The following is a 14,590-nucleotide window of genomic DNA, read 5'->3' on the forward strand; positions in this document are numbered from 1 at the left end:
CCATACCCCTCCAATACAATTTAAGGCAGAAGTATCTCTCTTTCATATTCTAACATGGAATATGGAAATTCCACAGTTTTCTCTGAACAAATCTATTTTACTTCAAATAGAAGGCTAGAGACCATTCAATGACATACTTAAATAGTCCAAGACTGCTGTTCCTCTACACATTACTATTCTACATTTGAATGGATCTCAAAGGAACCTTTCAGAGCCTTCCCAAGGAAAATAAAACCCCTTGTACTTATAATTGCCTCTTAGGCTCTAGGTCACATCCCAAGTTATTACAGTATGGAGATACTGTATCTTTCCAGTGTATACCAGAAGGTCTCAAGGAAAGTTCTTTATTTTGATTGCACTTAAAATAATCCTGTTTCTGACATCAGAGGTAGCTCCAGACAGAAAACAATGGCTCTATGTAACATTGCAAGACAGTACGAGCTGCTGTCAAAGAGATTCAGATTTCACAACATGACTACTTTCAACAAGGAACACTTCTGTTTCTCTAGGATAAAAATGGAAAGTTACTCTTACTTGACAAGGGGATTATAAAAACAGGGTAGCATATTTGTTATGCAGAAGTAACTAGTCCTGGAAGCTAAATCTTTACTTTGGGGCAAGAGAGGAAAGTATTCTTTGCAGGAATGTAACAAGCATCAATAATTACTAATTTTTTATAAGTTCAATGAACTTTTGTCAATTCTGACATTGACTTTTTGTAAGAAAAAAATAAAAAAGGAATAGCTGGGCTCACTACCTATAAAAAAGCTTTACAGGTAAGATCAGTTAGATTCTGAAATAAGTTCACAGGAAAAAACAAAAGTGGTATCATCTGATACACTTAAAACTGCTTCTCAGAACACCAGACAATACTTCAAGAACTATGAACAGAGAAGTGAACTAGAATAGACACAGGGTTTTTTTCCCAACTTCTAAGTGAAGGGATTTTATGTAATTAATTATTATTTGCTCAGTGTTGTGAAGCCTGAAGCTTGAATCAGTAAGCAATACATACATACAAATGAACAGACATACATGCAACTCTCACCTTAACCAGATACTTCAATTTGGTGTTGTTCAATTTTTTATCTTGAAGTTCAAATGCTTTTCTCCTTCCAAAAGACCAACCACCATATCTGGTAATAGAAATCAAAGTAATAACAAGTTATATGCCTTAAGATTTACAGTCTTTTCCTGCAATGATAAAGTGGTAATATCTACACTAATGTTTTATTTTTCAACTGAAAGTAAAACTTCACTGGTCACAAAACCTTCCATGTTAAGAAAAAACAGGACCTCAATATACTCTTGAATAAGGTAAATGGTATTGCTCTTTTCTGGCAAAGGAATTCCCTCAGATAAGAATTTTTACTTTCTGAAAACTGAAATCCAAGCAGCAGGAAGGTTTGTGAGCAAGTAAGATATTACTGACTTTCAGAAACAAACAGCTTAGCATCTTCCCATTTAGATGTGGCATCCCTGGAAACATTCAAGACCAAGCTGGATGTGGTTCTGACCTGATCTAGTTGAAGATGTCCCTGCTCATTGCAGAAGGGTTGGACTAGATGACCTTTGAAGGTCCCTTCCAACCGAAACTAGTTTATGATTCTATGATATTCTAGCTGAAATCTTTCATTCTGTTTGCCACTATTTTTTTTCAAATCATGCGCTTTTTCTGGCTAACACTTCCTTTTCCTTGATAAAATCATACTTGGTCTACTGTTTCCACTTGCGTTAAAGGCAGCCATAGAGCTGCAAAGGCACGTAGAGTAAAACTCAAAATACAGCAGATAGATAACCTCTGTGGCTGGTATCAGAGTATGAAGTCTTGCCAGGGGTATACCAGCCCTTTTTACTTTGAAGAAGTGATTACATGGAGCATGTCCACTTCTATTTGATTATTTGAATGGAAACTATATTGTTCATCCAACTTGTATGTGAATATAATTTTCTTTCTCAGAGATAATGAAATAACTCACTGTGTGGCAAGAAGAGAGTCAGGGCATGCCTAAAGGTAATTATCATACAACTGCCTGAGTAAGCTCTGAGAAGTGACCATGGATGGGGTTCCATGTTACCTTAGCCTGACTGTACGTCTTGATAACAACCGACAGATAAAGCTAATTACCCCTTATAGTCTCAGTGACATAGGTCTATGCTTTGGATCAGGAAGGATTTATCAGGAAGATAAATAGAGATTAGGTACTTTAAGGTTACCTTGCTCTGTTGGAAGGCCTCACTAAATACTCTTCTACAAGAAACCCTGACAGATTATACAAAATATGTCCTTTCTTATTCTTCACATATGGAGCAGAGGTATTGAAACTTGGACACATCTGAAAAACAGCAAAAGCACTCCTAAATATCAGTGGCACTACATTTAGCCATCTTTTTTGAATTTTGCTTAGATTTTACAGCATTGTTTTTCAACTTGGTTTTCCTTTCTTAGCTTTCATAACTTTTCAATAAATTATGTATGGTTTTATATGGCATCTCAAATAATTGCAAATGTCACCTACATATTAGAATCACCTTTGATTTCTCTTGCAATCCTGCCAGTCAGTTTTGTTCTGAAAACATCAACAATTGTATGTATGTTTATAAACATTTGCAGCAATGAAAAAGTCAAGACTGCTATTCAATTGTGCCTAAGAATAAATAAAAAAAAAGCACCAGATGTATATGAGATGAAACCAAAATTCTAATTAAAGCAATATGCTTCTAAAAATTTAATTGATGGACTCCAGTGAAAAAGAAAGATTTTTTTTTAATGATTCAGTGCGGTCTCACAGCCAAAGAAAAGGAGATAGATATTATGATCTGGTATCCTGGAAGCCTTATAGATTATGCATATCAATTGAAAAGTTTTAATCCTTATTTGACATCTCAACCCCACACAAATTAAAATTCATTCTCAGAGATTCTGAAGATCCATAGCTCGGATACAGGTTCTGCCTCCACTGTCAAGTGACTTCTTTCCTTTGAATTTTCATGGTTAATGGGCTTCTCTCTGTGTGAGCTCCCATTTCCATTTTGTTTAAGCTTCTCAAGTTTAAGTATACATCTGAGTAGTATTAGAGGCAAATCTGTTCCTTGCCCAAGCAGAGTAAAAAAAATCATTTCCTCTTTCCACTTTTCCCAAAAATGTATTCCTATATTTCAGATGCAACTCTTAGGCTAAATATTTATATATTCATGAAGGAGATAACTTATTTGATAGAATGATCCCATCCAGGGTAATGTATTTCTCCCTTCAGACAGTTTCACATTCTTGTTTATTACTCAGCCTCAGAGCAAGTCAGCAAGAAAACTCACTAGTCGAGGTTGTCAGAAATCCATTATCTTTTTCAAAATCCTTTTATTCTTCAAAGGTTTTTTTTATTTTCATATAGTTAATCCTAATCAAAATCAAGCTCCATCAATTAAATCTCATTCACATGTAGATTCCCTGGTAGCTTCTACCAGGCAGGATCACTTGACCTTCCCTTTGAAAGCAACTAGTTTTCTGATATCATTGAAGTACTATGCTTTAAACTTGTTTTTCCATGAGGATTTTTTTGGTAACCAAAATTCTATAACATCTTTGAAGCAATGCTGTATTTGCTGAGATTAGTTCAGCCATCTCTGATTTCTGTTATTCCAAATCAATCTATAGCCATTTCTAGTGTATACACACACACATATAAGTACATCAAAATTGTGCAAGATTTCCATGAAGATTTCAGAACATGTAGACTAAACATTAAATGAAACAGAAGAAAATCTCCAGTCATAGCAAAGCCAGTGCACCTCATCTTTTTCTTTAGTCCTTCAAAAAGAAAAGCCAAGTTTTTATATGTCATATACACATCTAATTTTTATATACATAAGTAAATATGAAATAACATACCTGTTGTTCAGCCATACATCCACATGAATCCTGGGGTGACACAGATTCCATCTGCCAACATGAACTATTTTTTCTAAGGGGAATAAACATAACAATAGGAACAAACATTAAATAAAACGAATGTATTACTTAATAGAAGAAATCCAAAGCGTAAAAGCAGATCTGGCATCTTAAAATTTTCTTTCAAAAAAGCATTTCATCAAAAAAGCAGCTGTGTCCAAAGCTATCTCAATTTTACTCTTTTGTACCAAAGTGGATTCACTAAAAATATTTATAAATGTAAAGCAGCAAACAATCTGCATGTTTCGTGTTTGCAGCAATAAGTATTTCATGGCCTCCACTCTGCGTTCCTGAATTTGGAAATCTGGAATGCTTCCTAACAAATATTTCAATTATTGTCTAACATTCATTCATATGGACACAAGACTTGATCAAAATCCTCCTGCAATTAATTAAAAATTAACTTTTAAGGGATTTGGATCACAACTTTAAAAATGAAACCTGCTTTGCCTAGATGCCAGCTCCTTCAACAGAACAGATTTGTCATTAACCTCATGCTGCAAAGAAAAGCTCATCTATGTTTCACAGAAATATTGAATTTACAATATTTAAAATTCACAATTAAGGAATTGTTATAGTTGTTACAGTTACCCTTGTTTTGAATGCATGCATGTGTGGTTCCAATCAAAAAAATATCTCAGTAGATTCTGGGAAAGGTTTCCTAGATCATCTTCAGTACTGTCCAAAATGAGCCACGATGAGGAAAAGACGAAGGAGGAAAGAAAAAAACAACAAAAATAAAAACCTCCATGTTAATATGTCTAGTTTTATTAACTTTCAGGCTCAAGATCATATATGTTTACCAAGAAATTAAAGAACTATAAAATCCACATAGAGGAAACATATCAAAACAGCAAACTGAACTCATTTCAATGAGTATGTGAAAATGTTAAGAAATCAGATAAAATTATATTTAAATAAGTCTCAACATTTCCCCATGGCCATCTTTATAAACATGCATTCCTAACAGTTAGCATGCTTAAGTGCTTTTTTGTTTCATTTACAAATTTAAACAGCATCATGTTATGTTTATGGTGATGCCTACTGGATATTTGTCCAGTAGAGAAAGTGATCTGCATGTGAAATGCACTTGAAAATGGCTAAGCAATTAGTTAAAATAAAGCAGGCAAAGGCTTGTTTAAATACACTTGTGCATTTACATATAAATGGCCATGGCTGGTATTGAAAACAGATTACAGTTCAAACTGCTCCAAAGTCTTCGCCCGTTCCTTCAGAAAATCCTTTGCATAATGCTTTTCTAATTTTATTTCTCCCTTATTATAATCTGTAAGAATGTACTAAATATCTGAAAAACAAATAGCTATTCTAAAAAATAACCTATTGTTCTTCCTAGAAAACAAATAACCTTTAAAATATGAGAACTCAAGGGTGAAGGTCCCCAAACCCTGGGTATTGCTGATGATGGATGAGCCCTTTACCTGAAGAAAGAATCTGCGTTGTCATAAAGTCTTGGTGTTAGCTTGAGAGAAGGGTAATCAGTAGCCAGTGGTTTCACATTAAACAAGGCCATTGCCAGTGCAACAAAGAGGACAGGTACCAGCACATTTGACAGGGTTCCTCTCCAGTCTCTCCTAGTGTGGTGAAACCTCTTAATCAGAAGGGCAACAATCTGTGCAAGAAAAAGACGGGCTCCATGCACACTTGGGGCCCCTGTAAGTGAGAAATGAGACATGCAAAAAAAACCACAACCACAACAAACAAGACAAAATTGACAAACAAGAAAAATAAAATTAATTTTAATTTGATATATTTCAAATATAGAACAAAATAGACTTTTAGATTAAAAAAAAAAGAAAGAGAGAGAGAAAGAGAGAAAGAGAGAGAGACAGAAGAGAGAAAGGGAGGGAAGGGAAGGGAAGGGACGGGAAGGGAAGGGAAGGGAGAAAGAAAGAAGGGAAAGGAAGGGAAAAGGGAAAAGGGAAAAGGGGAAAGGGGAAAAGGAAAAGGAAAGGGGAAAGGGAAAGGGGAAAGGGGAAAGGGGAAAGGGGAAAGGGGAAAGGGGAAAGGGGAAAGGGGAAAGGAAAAGGAAAAGGAAGCAGACAACAAATCCCCCACAAAACTACATAAACCAGCAATGTTCTTCTAGATGGAATAATATAACCCCCTAAATACAGCTAATTAAGTCTTCCCATAAAGGAAAACTGATCTGCAGTTAGTTACACATCTTCTCTATAGCTCCCTGTACTCTGCTACAAGAATAAAGAATGCTGATTTTCCCTTGGTACTCATATTAGTACAACCATTCCTTGTGGATTACCACCTTTGCTCCTAGATAAATTACTATGACAAACATCCTAAGTGCTAGCGATGTAAATTCTCATAAATGCATCCCCTTCATTACTCTGCTCATACAGGACTGATAACATTTTCTAACATTACTCAATGCAGTTTTCACATAATCCCAGCTCATGGGATGTCCCTCATAACCCTATAAGAGTGGGTCCACAGGTTATTAACATCTCACTAACCAGACATTTTCCTGATAGACTTTCCCTTAAGTTCATTTTATTGTTCTTTGTTAGACACTTCTGAATCACTTTGTTTCATTTTAGACACTAATTCTTTCTAGGAATGTGCAGGCTATTTCCAGCTTCCTTTGGCCTTGCCAGACTGAACAAATTTCAGCATTTTTATTTCATTATAGCATAGCAGTGTCTGATAGATTTACTACCACAGGTATTTGTACTCTAGGAAGACTAAATACCTTGTTTATCACAGTGCTCAAAGAGATACCATATTTTCTGATCCCGTGGTATTCTCTTACCACCTCCCCTTCTGTATATTGAGACCACTCTAAGCAGGATTTCCATGTTACATTTTAACAACTACTTGCATGTGAGTTTTCATGTACGTCAAATTAATTGTCTTTCACGTAGCTCAGGGATTTTTTTTTTTTTTTTCTCCTCTAGAAAACACCACCCAGGACATGAAAAATGACTGGGAAAACATAGACTTGGTAAGATTGAACTGTACCGCCTGAGAGTTTGCTATGAATACAGGACAGCTCAGTGAATGAAGGAAGAGCAGTGGATGCTGTTTATTTTGATTTAACAAAGCCTGTGACATGGTCTCTCACAGCTTCCCTAGAGCAAGTGGGGTGAGAAGGACTATATGAACCCCTGGCCAGACTGCCAGGCCCCACATTGCAGAATGTGACCAGTGGTACTGGGTCCAACTGAGGAACTGGTTACCAGGTCTGTCCCTTAGGGGCGATGATGAAAACACTGACTAGCAGTACTTGTACACCTGCACCTGAACGGAATCTGCATTGTTTGGAGAAGGCTGCAGATCAGGCACCTGGGATAAAGAGAACCTCTTGACAGCAGGAGCAGATCTCTGGCAACACCCAGGGACCCCAGTGGCACCTGGGAGCAAAGTCCCTGCTCATGGAAGGAGCAAGAAGCAGCAGGCACCAGCTGGACCGTGGGAAATTTTGACTTAATATATTAGGGATAAAAAATTCATTGTGAGGGTGAGAACCAAAACTCAAGGCAAGACTGGACAAGATAATGAGTAACCTGCTCTTACTTGACCTGCTTTTCCAGTCTTAGTATTCACTGAGTCTATCAGATTCCAGTTAACTCTAATCAACTAATCTTGGTTTATTTCTGGTGAAGAATATTTCCAATATTTATTCTTTTAATTCTGCAACTGAATGGGGCTTTTTCCCCAGAAAATCACCTAGAATAAAAATTCTGTCCTTAAACAGTTCTAATCACAGCCGTATCTTGCTAATTTGACAGCTAAAACAAATAGGATTTAGAATTTTGAATCTCTGGAGAGAAAAAGGTAGGTGGATCAGCATTCAGGATATTGGACTAGGAGAAGATAACAATCTTAGCAAAAAAAAGATATATTTTTTAAGTAAACTTCTCATGAATGTAATAAGGTCTTTGAATTATGATGGCAAGACTTCGAATAATTGACTCAGTACAGAAATTGAGACAGTTGAAAGCAGAGCAATTTCCATGGTGTGTTTTTAGAATAAAAGAGCTCCTTTAGGTGCTTCCAGATGAACATCACTGAAATTGTAAAATATACCATCTCTCACTCATTAAAGCTGTGAAATGCCAGAAAAGGAGCATGGGATGAAGTATTTGCTGTAGTCTTAGATCTGTTCATAGATTATAAGCAAGAAATGTGAGTGAAAGAAGTTTCAAAATTTTTGACCCTTTGAATCTCTGAAAGAGGACTATGACACCTACTTTCTGGGGACAGAAGGAAATCAAAGCTGTCATTCATTCTTTTTTTCTTGACAAACAGAGAGAAATGATAAAAAATACATTCAGGTTGCAATAAGAAGAGAAAATGTCATCCTGAATAAAAATAATTTCCCATTTTAACAAGTATCCTGACTCTTATTCAATATTTCTAGTGCTGGCCACCCAAGATACATCACAAGAAGATACAATAAACCGTTATATTAAAAGCATGTGTTTGCTGTAGGCATCACTTCTTTTAATTATTTTTCCTGAAACCCAATATGATTATTATTTAAAATTCTCATTGACAAAGGTGTCAAATGTCTTTCTGAATCATCTTAAATTTCACTCTTTCTGACCTTGAATTCTGTCATTCCATTGTGTTTCAAGTAAAAACAAACAAAAAAAAATCTTGTTTATCTGTTTTGAATTTATTCTTTTTGGTGGTACTGGATATGTTCTTAAATCCTGATTTAGGAGGCAGGTTATAGAAGTTTCCAAGCTATCATCTGTATAAATAATCTCAATCTTTCAGTCTCCTCTCATAAAAATCTTTATAGTCCAAATCAGCCTCACCACTCGCTTCAAGTCCTCTTATATTACCCACAGCATTGGATTCAAGATATATTGTGTTCAACATGACTGTCTATCAGATGTGGAAACACTACAGATTTATACAATAGCATTATGCATTCTTGTACTGATCTGCTTGTCTTTTTTATGCATCATGCCATTTTGTCTGACTGCAGCCACACTATGAAAAACAGCCTGCATTGGGCTTTCCATAACTGACTCAATATGGCTTTCAAGATTCCCAAGGTACTAAATCACCCTCCTCCCCCACCAAAAAAAAAAAAAAAAAGAAAAAAACAAACTATTAAATGCTATTCCTGTGTACACTTGCCATTTAACCCTTCATGTTTTGAATCTTACAGGCATAGTCTAATTTAATTTTAACTAGAAACTACAGAATTTGGTTTTCCTTCATAAAGCTTCTAAGTAATTCATTACACCTACATTTGGTATGTATGTCAGGAGGCATAAAAGATGCATACATTTATGGCAAAAGAGTTCCATATTACCACTGATAATCATCAAGGCTAGAAGACAAGACCAGATGACCTCTCTGTTATGAAGTCAATTTTTATGCAGAAAGCTTATGGAAATATTCTCATTAATAATTTAGATCACAAAATTAAAAATCTGACCCAGCTTTTAGAAGCTGTCTTGCTTGACTTATGATTGCAATTATCCACAAGAAGCGCAATTATGTTCACAATTAAGTTGTACTTCCCAATTCATCCACTCTCCTTCGTATTATGGAAAAGATTTTTGCCACTTTCCAATTCATGTAGTAAAGATCAGGTACAGGGAAACAGAGCATAAGTCCTAAAATCTGGAAACCAATATTCTGAAAATCCTTACCTACTACTATAGAATTAGGAGCAAAACCAAATACTGTAAGAGTTTAACTGGAGATTAGATGGTCCCTTTTTCCCCTTTTTGAGGTTCAAGAAAATAATGTAATTCTAACTTTTTTTCATAGCACAACAAAATAAGGAAAAATGGCCTATGCAATGGCTATGTTAACATCTAGGAGTAGACTTTTCAATTCTACTTCTGTAATTTTCACATTCTAGGGGGTCCAGAATTTGGGAAGATAATCCTAGAACTGAAATACACTGGCAAAACAGTTCAGCTTGCTCACATGGAAATGTTTGCATTTGGAAGAAACATACATTGACTAGCTTATTAGAAGTTCTGTGTCAAAAAGCAGTTCTAGGCTGAGCTGGTGACCTGACATCATTCTGCATTTAATCACATGCCATACTGGCATAAGGCCAGTGCTAGCCAACCAACCTGTGCACAACATTCCATTAGGAAGTATATAAGTTTCCTTCATTTTGTTACATATTTGTTTATTCATTATAAAATTAAGTATAATATTTATTTTGTTTTCAGAAGGATTTTTAGGACTGATTTTCATGGAGAGCTTTTGAATAAAAGTCATTTTGTGCGAGGTATAAAGGGAATTCCTCTAGTCTATGTTTCATACTGATTGATTCTTGCTTATATGGAATAAGGTCATGAGCTATCTCCATACAGATCAGAAAAATCTGTATTTTGGGGTTGTTTTGGTTTTTTGGTTGTTTTTTAGGTGTTGGGTTTTTTTTTCACAAAACACTATGATGTAACCTGAAAAATGTATTGTACAACATATAACATACAACATATGTCAATTTATTACCAAATAAATGAGCTTTCTGTTGTTGCTGGAAGAGAAGGAACAGCTTAAATGGTTAATTTCCAGTCATGCTTTCATATGAAATACAACTGATACAAAGGCTAAGCACCAATCTAAAATACTCCACTTACACACTGATGTACCTTAACCCTATCTTCCGCAGGATAGTTTTGGAGTGACTAGCTAGCAAACTAAGAAATAATTAAAAACAGGACTAATTTGTGGGTACTGAATAACCCAACTGAATAGAACACATTATAATTACCAAAATAACAAACTGAATAGTATACAATATGTAGGTTCTCAACAGCTCATTAAATGCAGCAAATGACTACCGCAAAAGATTTGTTCCCAGCTCCTAACATCTCCAACTTTTGTACAAGTTACTAAGTGAACATGAGGAGAGCCCCTTTGAAACTACCTGTTCCTAGAACAGTCTAGCAACAGAGTATGATGCTACAAAGATCTACAAAATACTCAGGACATTTTTAAAGGAAGCAAGAATCCAACTCAAGGTGTCTACTGATTTTTTCCAGCCATACCATAGCCTCACTTGCATTACAAATATTATCCTTTAATTTCAAAACCTTGCAATTTTTTTCAAAGTTAGAACATATTATTGTCTGTATTAAACAAACAGGTGAGCACCATTGAATGTAAGCAAAATATTTCTTAGCAATTATACTAATTAGATAGAAACTTATAAAAAAATAGATCCCCATTTTCCTTATTTTATTTCTTCACAAACATCTGTGTCTATTTATAGTAGACATTATAACTCTATCATATGAAGTATTAATTTATCTGTAATGCCCATACAAGATACAAAGAAGATAAGCCAGCCTCCTGAATTCACATATAACTAATACTGAAATACACATAGCATTTCCTGACTGTTTTAACCTTCTATTTAATGCAAGAATACCCAGTCTCATACCACTGCAAAAATCCATTAAGCTTTTTTATCACTCATATCAAAATAACAGAAAATCCTCTAAAAGTAAAAATACCACACCATGCACCAGCACCTCATGTACGGTAATAGATAAGAATTTTAGAACAGATGTGCATCACAGCCACTCTGTATTTTAAAGGAAGATCTGGGAAGTGAAAGAGTCCAAATGGCATTTACCACATAAATATGGTAGTTAGAAAGTCAGTGAACGGAGACCTGTGCTTTTAATTTATGGATATGATTTATAATCTTACCTTCCCAAACTTATTTGTCAGTTTTATCTACTCGTTGCATTCAGCCTTAAAACGACTGCAAGCTGTCAAAGGTACTGAGAAACTGTTTTTTCTCTATCCTTACTATTAGCCCACAGGGCGTCGAGACAGGGCTTGTCTTTAGGTTATGTTTCCAAGATACTGGTGCTAGTATAATAAACAATAATAGCCACCACAACAGCTAGGAAAAATAACACCCTAGTTGCCACTGAAGTGTTAGCTGATATCAAAACACCACTTGTTGTTTTTACTAGTATGAAAATGAGCAGACATGCAGCCAAACAGAAACTTGACTGAATATATATATATTTTGTTTTGCAACACTTTTAGGGAATGGTACAAGCACTTCCTCTGGGTATAAAAACATTGTCATAATTTTCAGTGGAAGGAAATAACTTTCTAGTACAAAATTGTCAGTTTTCTTCCCTCCTCCAGTAAGAAGAACACAAGCATAAAGAAATGGGAAATGGTTGTGCTGCCTTCCTATCCATTACCCTACAGACATCAAAGAGAACCAAAAAGGGCTGTTACAATGACAGCCAACCTGATTTGATAAACACCCACCCAAATTAGTCCGCCTAAACTAGTCTGGTCCTGATGAAAGAGAACACATTGGTGAATGCACTGTTCCCATAATTTATAAAAATACGGTTTATAAATATAGCATGACCATCAGGTCGAAGGAGGTGATCCTGCCCCTCTGCGCTTGTGAGACCCCACTTGGTGTACTGTGTACAATTCTGGTGTACCTCAATATAAGAAGGACATGGAACTGTTGGAACAAGTCCAGAGGAGGGCCACGAGGATGATCAGGGGACTGGAGCACCTCCAGTATGAAGAAAGGTTGAGAAAGTTGGGGCTGTTCAGCCTGGAGAAGAGAAGGCTGCGTGGAGACCTCATAGCAGCCTTTCAGTATCTGAAGGGGGCCTATAGGGATGCTAGGGAGGGACTATTCCTTAGGGACTGTAGTGATAGGACAAGGGGTAATGGGTCAAAACTCAAACAGGGGAAGTTTAGATTGGAGATAAGGAGGAAGCTCTTTACTGTAACGGTGGTGAGGCACTGGAATGGGTTGCTCAAAGAAGTTGTGAATGCTCCATCGCTGGCAGTGTTCAAGGACATGATGGACAGTCAGGATGACATGGTTTAGTGTGTGGTGTCCCTGCCCATGTCGGGGGGGTGGAACTAGATGATCTTAAGGTCCTTTCCAACCCTAACTATTCTATGATGTTATTATTTATTTATACAGCTGTGACTTTCAGTGCCTTATACAATCTCTGTTGCTACATCTTTTCTGCTGCTTTGCCTTGATTTGTACCTCTTCTTTACGCTTTGGTTAGGGTTTCTGGCAGCTTAAACCATGCTGAAAGAGAAGTTGGAGTTAAGCACCAAGTTTTTTTAGCTTTTTGTGGTAATCTGTACTGTAGTCAGAACACCTTCAACATGGTAAAATTGAAATATTTTCTAAAAACAAATAAAAGACAAATATTCAGCCAGGTGAACACAATCCTATCATGCCCTGAAAAGGAAAATTACTCCAATTTTGGGACACCTATTTCTCTGGTTCTGAACTTCTGCATGATTAACTTGAAACATTAACAAATATGTTAATTTCAATTTTCAGGAGATAATTTTCCAAATACATATACTTTTATTGTAGTACTATCTCCCCTGCCGTGATGCACCTGCAATGAATTGCCATGGGGAAGACAGGACAAGAGGTTTAATAACTGAAAAATAGGCACAGAATGGTGGCTACAAAGTGGAAACCTATTTGCACCTTCAATCTGTATTCTCTAAACGTATAAAAGCAGGGAAATACAATCTACCACAATTGCCAAAATATACCTCAGCTGATTTCATGCATAGATATATACATATATATGTATATATCTCAGACTTGGTAGAGAGAATACATTTATACTTGCATAGGCAAACATCCATCAGATACATCACTTGCTCTAGAATATACCCTGTTATATCAATAAATGGCACATATTTTGAGATCACTTACTTTTCTTTGTAGAAGTGGAAATCAATACTCAGAAAGCTATTAGAATTCAACCCACTGAATTCAGCCTGTAGACTAAGGTTATGACATTTCAAGAGGGCAGGCTGGATGAGCCTTTCAGCAACCTGGTCTAGTGGAAGGTGTCCCTGCCCACAGCAGGTCTGGAACTAGATGTTTTCTTAAGGTCCCTTCCAATGCCAAGCATTCCACAATTCTATGATTCTATGACTGAATCCAAAATAGAAAATAGAGGTATAACCCACTTTGTTGCAGACTTTGGCTGTGCCTGCTGAAAATTTGGAGAAAGAGCAGGACAGAAATACAATCTGAATGTTGTCTCTACCACAGCACTTGGGTGTGAGACTTAATGCTAAATATTTTAGCATGTTCAAACTAGATTAAATGTAGTAAGGGCTGAAGAAACTATATACTTAAACGAAGCTTTCTCAAGTACTTCCCATGGGCAACGTGCTTTCCAGAAAGGGGACTTTTCAGTTTTTTACTGCAGATGACCTCTGTTATGCAGCTGCTCAGTTCACAGTGAGTGAGCTGTAACAGAGAGCTGTTCCAGACAGCAATCTGTAACAGCCTCCTGGAACCTCCTCTGGAAAAGAGGAAATTGAAAATGTGGAAGCCTCCTCCTATGAGTTACAGAGGAAACTCAGACAACAAATGGATAAAACCTCTTCAGCAGGGCCAAGAGTTCACCCTGATAAAGACATTCTTAGCCACTTTAACTTTTACAACTTGTGCAAGTATTAATAGGAACAAAGTACTTGGGCTAAAATATTGCAACTCCCATAATTGAGAATATTTTTAGACACTGTTTCTACTGCACTTACTCTATTAAGAATAAAATCATCTCAGTTTGGTCACAGAAACAGTTCAAAACTGAAAGATGACCAAGTTCTGCACAAGGCATGTTTTATTCAGCC

General features: G+C 36.3%; 1 protein-coding gene across 1 annotated transcript in view; it reads right to left on the minus strand.

Moving 5' to 3' along the window:
- ABCA13 (ATP binding cassette subfamily A member 13) overlaps window positions 1-14,590 on the minus strand; it is a 174,397-nt gene that overhangs the window by 67,629 nt on the left and 92,178 nt on the right. The window contains exons 42-46 of the mRNA XM_061369648.1: window positions 5,389-5,620; window positions 4,541-4,627; window positions 3,890-3,962; window positions 2,218-2,336; window positions 1,049-1,136 (exon numbers count right to left, since the gene is read on the minus strand). Of these exons, the coding sequence (XP_061225632.1) occupies window positions 1,049-1,136; window positions 2,218-2,336; window positions 3,890-3,962; window positions 4,541-4,627; window positions 5,389-5,620 (599 nt within the window). The remainder of the gene's footprint in view (window positions 1-1,048; window positions 1,137-2,217; window positions 2,337-3,889; window positions 3,963-4,540; window positions 4,628-5,388; window positions 5,621-14,590) is intronic.

Source organism: Neopsephotus bourkii, unplaced genomic scaffold (assembly GCF_033783945.1).
Source record: "Neopsephotus bourkii isolate Nb327-2 ecotype Australia unplaced genomic scaffold, CSIRO-AGI_Nbou_v1 NB_1508, whole genome shotgun sequence".
NCBI lineage: Eukaryota > Metazoa > Chordata > Aves > Psittaciformes > Psittacidae > Neopsephotus > Neopsephotus bourkii.